The sequence below is a fragment of the Mus musculus genome, chromosome 17 (assembly GCF_000001635.26).
Source record: "Mus musculus strain C57BL/6J chromosome 17, GRCm38.p6 C57BL/6J".
NCBI classification, from domain to species: domain Eukaryota; kingdom Metazoa; phylum Chordata; class Mammalia; order Rodentia; family Muridae; genus Mus; species Mus musculus.
Window position 1 is genome coordinate 57,188,906 of NC_000083.6, and position 9,866 is coordinate 57,198,771.

The following is a 9,866-nucleotide window of genomic DNA, read 5'->3' on the forward strand; positions in this document are numbered from 1 at the left end:
TTTCTCAGCCACCCCCCCTTCCTTCTACTCTCCTCAAGGCTGAGAAAAATCTAGAGTGATTTTTTTTTCCTTACAGCGGAAACTGCTGGTGGCTTTTTATAAATATACTGTCCCCACACCTTGGTCTCATCAAAGACACGGAAACAGGCCGTGATAAGCATAAAGGAAACTCCGATGGAGGGTGAGACTGGGTATTTGGGGGCTTTTCCACCTCCCACCAGGGTTGCAAGGACAGGACGCGGGAAGTCCGCTTGGACTGGCTTGGACTAGCAGCGACCCCTGAGCAGGGCGAGCCCGACCCTATCAGGTGTGGGCTCTGCATTTGAAGGTGCTGGGTAACTGCCCAGATGTTCCATTGGAGTAACACACAGCTATAGCTTTAGATGCCAAGAAAACCTAGATAAAAGGCATAAGACTGCCTCAAAATATATGAAATATATAGTTCAAAGCTAGCCTGGGCTACTTGAGACCCCTGTCTTCCAACAAACAAACAAACAAACCTGAACAAATAAACAAAAGCACAAATGATTAGAACATATAAAGTGCCTCTCAAACACTATTATTTAATATTTTTAAAATTTTATTTATTACGCATGTGTCCTGCGTGTGGGGTTTGGAGAATAGCCTCAGTTGTCATCTTCAGGAGCTATCGACTGAACTTGGAGCTCTTTGATTCAGCTAGACTGCCTGGCCAGTGAACCCCAGAGGTCCCTCCTGTCTCCATTCCCTATTGATGATCTCATTGTCACAAGTGCCCATCACCGCATCTGTGTCTTTATATGGGTACCAGGGATTCAAACTCAGATCCCCATAATTGCACTTTACCCACTGAGCCATAACCCAAGCCCACTTGCTCCCCATTGTGCCTTCCCACGATCCCATCAACTCCAGGAATCCAACAGGCCTGGCACAATCTGTTCTAAGTGTGTTGACTAAAGTATCCCCAAGGGTGTCACCTCCTCCCTGCCGCTTTGTTGTTGCTGTTTTGTTTTGGTCTTGTTTTCCCCCCTTCTCTTCTGCATTCCCTTCTTTCCTCCCTTTCCTCCCTTCCCTTCTGACCAACCATTCCTGGCATGTCTGTCGCTGCTGCGCATTGGACTGAGTACTGAGATCTCATCAAGATGTCCCTGAGGAATGTAGGTGCTCAGAAGCTCGTACCTGGCCAGTTGCAGCCAGGGGGCCAGTGCTGTTTTGGTGGCTGGAAACCAATGCAGCGGATGGATGGGAGAGGCCAGAGTGTGGTGGCAAGTCTGGAGCCCCAAGTCCTGCCAACATGGTCCTGATGACACTCTGGGAAGGTTTCTTGCCTCCAGCTCAAAACCCAGAAAGCCGAAATCTCAGTGTTTGCATCAGAAGCATAAATACCCCAGCTTGATTCTTTCTTCCTGAATATCAGGCAAATGAGCTGACCCCTCGCTCCTGGGCTCCACGCCCCAAGTCTCCAGGTCTCTGATTTGAAGATTGCCCAAAGCAGGTCAGCAGTCTACACCGCCCCGAGCACTGCAGAGTTCAGGGCTCCTTAAAGGGAGGACTTCAAACCCTATTGCTGGGTTTGAGGTGAGTCCTGGAGAGGTCCCTCCACAAAATACATTGTCACCGCAGCCTTCAGACCATGAAAGCTCCGAAATAGGACCTGGTGCCGTCACGTGGTCTGACCAGGCGGTTTCCAGGCACGCGGACCACCACCTCTTCCCCAGCCTCCAGATGTACCACGCCGCCCAGGAAGCTGCTGTCCCACCAGACTCGGGAGCTGTTGGCCCGGCCACAGGGTGACCGCCGACTGACCAGCAGTTCTAACTCCTTCGGGTAGCGGGATGTGCGCTTGTATAGTCCATGGGTGATGGGGAGGCCATTGGCCAGCCCCTGGGGGCAGCCCACGCCGCTCAGCTGCACTTTGGAGTACACATAGTAGTAACCGGGCTCCATGGTCACCAGGGCCCCATCATGATACGTCAAGCCCCTCAAGAAGGCCAGGCCAAGTCGTGTCTCCCATAACAGAGGTCCACCAATACCTATCAAGCTGGCGTTGGCTCCTGGGAGGAAAGGAGAGAGAAAGATAACCCGTCAGCACGGTTAGCATTGTGCCCACCCTTTCTGTGTGACCTTATGCTAGTTCCCTCTGGTTTCACCACCATAGTAGGCTGCTTGTCTGGGTTGACTCAGCCCATTCCTATCTTGCAGGGGGAAGAAACTGAGATACAGGAAAGCAAGCAAAGTAATTTGGTGGTTGTGTCTTAACTCCGTTCATTCCCATCTCCTTCTGCAAGGGTAGACACTGAAGCACTGAGGAGCAAAGTCACTTGAATACCAAAGAGGAAACTGAGGCACAAGGTATTGAAGCTTCCTAGTGAAATGTCAAAAAAATTTTTTTTAAATGGGGTTAGGATTTAGGAGGTGGAACACTCGCCCAGCATGCCGAAGGCTGTACATTCCAGCCCCAGTACCAAATAAATCAGGTGTAGTGGTGACATCCAGATCTTGGGACGTCGAGTCTGGAGGATCAAGAGTTCAAGGCCAGTTTAGGCTACATGAGACTCTATCTCAAAAAGTGTGTGTGACTGTATGTTTGTGTATATGTGTGTGATGTATGTGTTATATATATGTGTGTGTGTGTGTGTGTGTGTGCCCAGAAGTCAAAACCAGGCAACTTCCTCAGTTTCAACCTCTGTCCACCTTAGTTTTGAGGCAGAGTCTCTTATTGACCCTGGAAGTCCCCTGTTTGTCAAGGCTGCTGGACAGCAGGTCCTAGGGACCTCTCTGCCTGTCTCTGTCTCCATGACTGTCACAGGAGTGTGTGTCTGTCTGAATCTGCCTCTGTAACTGTCACGGGAGTGTGTGTTTGGCTTTTGGCTCAGATGTTGAGTCAAAAGTGGCTAGCAATTTGCACATGGAGCCACCTCCCTATCTCCCACATCATGTTTCAAAAATAGTTTTTAATTACAGCATACTTTATGTGTATTCTTGTTAGTTTCTTACTTGTTAAATTATAAATTAAACTGTCTATGCCAAAAGAAAAACCAGTATATACAGCTGGGTGTAGTGGCCCACGTCGTTAATTCCTGTTAATTCCAGTACTCAGGACAGAGGCAGGTCTACCCAGGCAGCCCAAGCTACACAGAGAGACCCTGTCTCCAAAACCAAAACCAACCAACCAATCAACCAACCAACCAACCAACCAACCAACCAACCAAACAAACAAACAAATATAAACTGTGGTAGGTCTGAGTCCCAACATCTTCTGAGGCCTCCAAGGACCTTGGGATGTGTCCCCATGACTAGCAGGGTGAAGAGTTGACTTTACATGGCTCCCTGTGGCTCTTCTCTGGGCTGTTTTTTAGTAAACACTGAGAAAAAAAAAAGTGACCGGCAAGATGGCGCAGAGAGTAAAGGTACTTAGAGCCAAGCCTGATGGCTGAGATCAGTACACGGAGGCCAAAAGGTGGAAGGAAAGAATCGTTCCCCTGAGAGTTTTCTGACCTCTACACTATGGCATGCACATGTGCAATAATAAATGAATAAAAAGAAGTAAATGTCAAAAAAAATTTAAAGACACACTAAATGAATGCATAAACGAGTGCTCTAACTTATAAAGATCTGAGTCTCCCAGGACATGCTAAACCCCATTCCGTGTGAAGATCTGGGGTCCCTCTCACCTGTAAGATGTGCTGCTGGGTTGGCCTGGTGAGATCGTTGATCTGAGGAAGAGAGTCAAAGGTTAGAGACAAAAAGAGGATTGTGTGTGTGTGTGTGTGTGTGTATGTGTGTGTGTGCACGCATGTCTCAGTGTGTGTGTACCCGAAGTTTCTCACACATCAATTGAGGCTACCTGTGTCAGGCTCTGTCCCTTTTGGACCCAGATTTCTGCTTCTCTGGCCCTGGGGGAGGGGCACCTGCGAGGCCTACAATGTGACACTGGGTGATGACCCAGAGTTGGTGTGGGGAGGTGCTGAGCGGAAACCATTCCACCTGCTTCAAAGGGACTGGGGCCCAAACTCACCTTGTATCAGCTTCTCCCAGGAGCCTTTGCCTCCATCCTGAAATGCAGACAGGGATGTTTGGTAAGGACATGCCGCTCCGAGTCTCACTGGTATGTGGTGATGAGACTGTCTGGCCATGGCCACAGACACCACCCATGGACATGTATGCAGAGCCACACATGCACATATCACATACATACACACAGATGCAGGGGGAGGGGCACACACCTAATTAGATCTGTTGTATTTCCAAGATAGGCTCTCATGTAGCCCAGTCTGGCCTCAGACTTGCTAAATAGCCTAGGATGACCTTGAACTCCCTCAGTCTTCTGCCTCCCCTGCCCAAGTGCTGGGATGAGGAATTAACTAGTCAAGTCGAGTGTCTGAAATGCTTGAGACTAGAATTGTTTCGGAACTGTTTTCGAGGTTTTTGGATAGTTGAGGGCCGGTGAGAGGGCTCAGGCGGTAAAAGTGCTTGCTGCCAAGCCTGGCTACCTGAGTTCAGTCCCTAGGACCCTCCACAAAGGAAGGCACAGAGAAGTGATTCCATAGAGGTGTTCCACATACATGCTGCGGCACATGCATACTTTTTCATGTCTACACACTAAATAAGTAAATGTAATTAAAAAAAAAAACTTAAAAAGAAAATATAGGCAAAGACTCGGGAGCATACTGTGACACACCCATGGCTTGTCTGAAAGGAACAGTGAGCAAGCACATGAGAGAGCTGCGAGTGAAGCAGGGTGACCATGAAGCCAGTGGTGGACAAAGGTTTGGGCTGGAAACAACAACCGAGTAGGTGAATCCCAAGGAAACTGCCGGGCACTGCACGTGTATCAGATCCTCATGTAAAGATGAGAAGACTGAGGGTCAGAGAGACAGGCTAACCGAAGCCCTGGGTTCTAGCACACAATACACAACCATAAAGGGACAGGTACTGGAGAAGACTCGCTGGTTCCCCAAGCCCCACTTACTGGCAGATGAGCTACTATGTCTCCAAGACGTTGATGCAGTCTCAGGAGAAACCAGCCCTGAGTGGCCAGCCCAGCACCTAGCAGCAGCACCAGGGCCAGGCTGACCTGGACAGTGCCACAGCGCCGTCTCCGGTGGTTCTGTTCCAGCCGCCTGAATGGGATGTCCGTCTGTCCATCCACCACAAACACTGAAGGCTGTACCACACTCTCCATGCCAGAGCAGCTGAGGCTCCGAAGCCCAGGGAAAGGGTTGGCAAGCCTGAGTTCCTCCTCTCCGGAGGAAACCACAATTGCCCAACACGCTCGGGCTGTGCAAACTGCAAAAGGTTCCTGTCACCCCTAGGACTCACTTTAAAGCTGAAGTCTGGTGCCTCCCCTTTCCTCACGTACCTCCTCTTCTTCCTGTGCCCCCAGAAGGCCCAGCCCCCGGTCGATCACTCTCACTGAGGCCACCATAGCTCACACTTTCCAGAAAATGTGACTCAGGTGGGATGGATGGGGCAGCCCCTGCTCCGATGTACTTGGTGGCTTTTGTTTCCCTCAGAGGAGCTTCTGTGGGTTCCATGCAAGCATCTTGCACCGCACCTGCATTTGCACGCGCTGACAAGCAGAGGCCTCTGTGTTTGCTTTAGTCTGTGCATATGGGTGCAGGTGCTTGTACAGATGCACGGTTCGTGGATGTGTGCACACAGGTGTAGATGTTCTGATATGTGTCTGCAAGTGCTGGAACAAGCACACAGGCATTTCCTGATGTGTGTGCAGGTCCATATATGGACACACACACACACACACACTACAGTGTCTATCATCTATTAGCACATGCACACATGAACCTCAGATGTGTTCATATGTGTGTCCACTGGAGACGGTGCTGGGGTAGATTTTCAGATACCACCTTGTCCCCAAATCTTCAGCTTGGACCTTACCCCCATCAGACACCCTCCCAGATACTGAGGACTTGGGGGTTCAGTTAGAAGACTCACCAGCGCCCCTTCTCAATGTCAATGGCCCCCATGCTGTAGTGTTTGTCTTGACACAGGGCTGGCAATGCTGTGACCACAGAACCCCAGTGCTCTGCCACGCTGCTGATTCATGGCTTCTCTAACCAGGGTTCCAGGGGAAGTACTGCTGAGACTCCTGTCCCCCTGCAGGACCCACCCATCCACCTGCCTCAGCAACAGAGCCCTTCAGAGGAAGCCCAGGTCTGTGAGGTGCTGAAGGGATGTGTGCTGTTGACATGAGCTTGTCAACAACTCCAGAGCCTCAGACCCAGAGGGAAACATAGCCTTCTCTTCTGGTCCACGCATGGATGTGCATGTCGCCAGTGTGTGTAGAATGTGTTCACCATCCTCCCCCTTGAGTGCTGACGCATGAACATAGCTCCCTTCCAGGGACAGTTCTTATGGAGACTAACTCAACCTGCCTTCCCCATCCCATTGTGCATATAAACCCTGCCTCCTTGCTTAACTGTATGTAATAAGTTGCCTTTTTCAGTGGTAGGCAATAACCCCACTTCTCCACTCGACTCTATATAATAACGTGCTAAGAGAACTCGTGTGCAGAAGGCCCAGATCACATGACCCCAGGATTCCTGGATGTCTGTGTTTGTCGTTTCTTCATCTCTTTGCTGTTGCCCAACTCAGGTCCATTCCTGGAACTGTGCAAATTACTCAGCAGCCCGGAGTATCTGATACTCCATAGAGGATCTGCCTGGAAGCGTTCTCTAGTCTCTCATGGTCTGTGCTGGCCAGTGTCAATTTGACACAAGCTACATTCATTTTGGAAGAGGAAACTTCAATGGAGAAAACACCCCCAACAGATTGGCTTGTGGGAGGCCGTGCTCACTGTAGACTGGGCCTTCCCTGCACTGGCATTCCTGAGTTCTATAAGAAAGCAGGCTGAACAAGTCATAGGACACAAGCCAGTAAGCAGTGTTCTTCCATAGTCTCTGCATCAGCTCCTGTCTCCAGGTTCCTGTCCTGACCTCCCTCAGTGGATGGGGTGTGACCTGAAAGTGTAAGCTGAGGTTGCTTTTGATCATGCTGTTTTATGACAGCAATAGAAATCCTAGCCAAGACACAAATTGGAATCAGGTGTGGGTTAGGAATAGGAAAGACCTGACTATGGTATTGAGAAGATTGTACGGCCTCTCAACTTTGGACTGGAGAAACTGTTCCATGCAGAGCTCAGTGGGCTGTTCTGTGGGAGCTTGGAAGTTCAAAATGCTGAGAATACGGCAGATGATGGAGGCCTGCCTTGTGAAATTACAGAGGGAAGTTTGAGAGTTTCTTAAAGACCACCAGGATTTCCTGGGTAGGGTAGTACACACCTTTGGGAGGCAGAGGCAGATGGATCTCCTGTGAGATCAAAACCAGCCTATTCTACATAGTGAGTTCCAAGAGAGCAAGAACTATAAAGGGATTCTATTTTAAAACAAAAACAACAACAAGGAGAGCATTGGGGATGTTTGATATTTGAAATGAGATTCTTAGTTCTGCTTAGCTTGTTCTGCAGAACTGGCCGTGATTTAGAAGAGACCTGCATCACTGAGGTGAAATCTGGGGAGTGTTTCCTGAGAGAACCAGTACACAGAAGCTGTGCTGTTAAGGTGAACAAGGTTATCCTCAGATGATGCTGGGTTTGGAAGGATAAGGAGGCCATGGAGAGAAGCTGAGGCATGGCACTGTGTGGGACCAGGAGAGGCTGTTGGTGAAAGTGCAGCCTCCGTGGCAGCAGAAGACCACAGTATTTTGAAGATGCTGGTGTCTTGGGATGATCACCAGCAGCAGCAGCAGCAGCAGCAGCCTTGGGGTGGAGCCAGCCCCAGCCTAGAAGACAAGATGTGAGGGCTGCATAGGGCAGCACCAGAGAAGGCACTCAGGACCTTTGGAGGAGCCCAGAAGATCATGTTTGAATCCCAGACACTGGAAATCGAATTATTTACACAGCTGGTATTTGGTTTTGCTTGTTCAGGTTGTTGACTGTGCCGTGGTTCTTCCCTCTTGAAATAAGGAAGTATTAAGCTTGTTTTCAATGTTATAGGATCCCACAGCTGAGAGGCTAGCTTTTAAAATATTTTAGATTTTAAAGGTTTTTCAACTTTAAACTTTGGAGTTTTAAAGACACTAAATTTTAACCTGTTTGAATTTGTAAAGTGGTGGGACTTTTTTTTTTTTTAAGTTTGCAAAATGTTTAAAAATTTATTTATTTCTATTTTCTGTACATTAGTGTTTTGCTTGCATGTGTGAGGGATTTGGATCCCCTGGAAAATGAATTAAAGACAGTTGTGAGCTGCCGTGTGGGTGCTGGGAATTGCTCATTTTCTTGAAGAACAGCCAGTGCTCTTAGCCTCCAAGCCATCTCTCTAGCCCACAAAATGTTTTTATGTTGTGACGTTGATATTAATGTTTGATCTTGGAGATGACAAGAAAGGAAAGGTTGTGGCTTACTAGTGTTGTGTTTGTGTGTCAAGATGACAAAGGGTACAGGGTGCTGGATAGTTTTATGTCAACTTGACACGAGCAAAAATCATCTGAGAGGAGGGAGCCTCAGTTGAAAAAAAAATGCCTCCATAAGATCAGGATGCATTTAAGCCCGTGGGGCATTTTCTCCATTAGTGATTGATGCGGAAGGGCCCAGTCCACTGTGGATGGCACCATCCCTGGGCTGATGATCCTGGGTTCTATAAGAAAGCAGGCTGAGCAAGCAAGCCATGGGGAGCAAACTAGCAAGCAGCATCCTCATGGCCTCTGCGTCACCTACTGCCTCCAGGATCCTGCACAATTAGAATTCCTGTCCTGATTTTATTCAGTGATGAACTATAACCTGGAAATGTAACTGAAATAAACCCTCTTCTCTCCAAGTTGCTTTTGGTCATGGTGTTTTAGCACAGCAGTAGAAACCCCAACTAAGACTGGGAGGAAGAAAAATCTTGGCTCATAGTGAGAAGTGTCTATCACAGTGGAGAAGTCAAAGTGGGGAGAGGGGAGGTAGCACGAGGCAGTTGGTCATGTCAAATCCACAGTGAGGTAGCAGAAACCAAAGAACACGGGTGCTCTGCTCACTCTGTCATTTTCATTCAGCCCAGGACCTCAGCCCTGAGATGACTCCACCCATACTCAGGGTCTTCTCTCTGTTAATGCAATCTAGATCATCGGCGATCCACGGTGATTCTATGCCCTGTAAACTTGATCATCTAGATTAACCACACAGGTGTAGATGTGAGTGTGCCAGGCAGGGGTCAGAAGAGTCTGGAGAAGTTCAGGAGAGCTCACAGGGAAGCCAGGACATGAGGTTCAGGGAAGGGGCAGCAAGCTGGTGTTGAGGGAAGAGGTGGGAACTGAGAGTTGAGACTCAGAAATGGGGGGTGGGGCAAGGGTGCCTGGCTGCTGAGGGCAAGGTACAGGGGAAGAGGGCAGACATGTAGAACCTGAAAGCTCTTGGGTAGCTTCTCCTAGGAAGACTATTTTTATACTTTCCTGCAGATAATGGGGGGAAGGAAGGACAGAAGAAGTGGTCACAGTTGATTACAGCGTGGTGACCCAGTGAGTTTATCTGGGTGACTTACAGAAGCATGGGTGAGAGTGACTTACAGGAAACCAAGTGACTCAAAGACACTTGTGTCATGAAAGTCCAGGCTGAGCATGTGCAATGACTGATACAAGCTGGCACGCCTGGACTTCCCCATTCAACTTGTAGGCAGCTCCAGCGAAGAGTCTCAAATTTCCCAGTAACTCACTCTGTGTGTGTGTGTGTGTGTGTGTATGTGTGTGTGTGAAGGTGTGTGAGAGAGTGTATATAGGTCTCTGTGTTAGTGTATTAGTGTATGTAGGTGCATGTGTGTGTCTATAAGAGTGTATGTGCGAGTGTGAGTATGGTATGTCTTTGAGTGTGGGTGTATATAAGTGAAAGAATG

General features: G+C 48.8%; 1 protein-coding gene across 1 annotated transcript; it reads right to left on the reverse strand.

Annotated features, from left to right (window-relative positions):
- Window positions 1-568: 568 nt before the first annotated feature.
- On the reverse strand, window positions 569-5,276 carry Tnfsf14 (tumor necrosis factor (ligand) superfamily, member 14). The gene is made up of 4 exons (NM_019418.3): window positions 4,952-5,276; window positions 3,998-4,034; window positions 3,654-3,695; window positions 569-2,033 (listed from the first exon to the last, which is right to left on the reverse strand). The coding sequence occupies exons 1-4, from the start codon at window positions 5,162-5,164 to the stop codon at window positions 1,606-1,608; spliced, it is 720 nt and encodes a 239-aa protein (NP_062291.1). The 5' UTR covers window positions 5,165-5,276; the 3' UTR covers window positions 569-1,605.
- Between the last annotated feature and the right edge of the window lie 4,590 nt (window positions 5,277-9,866).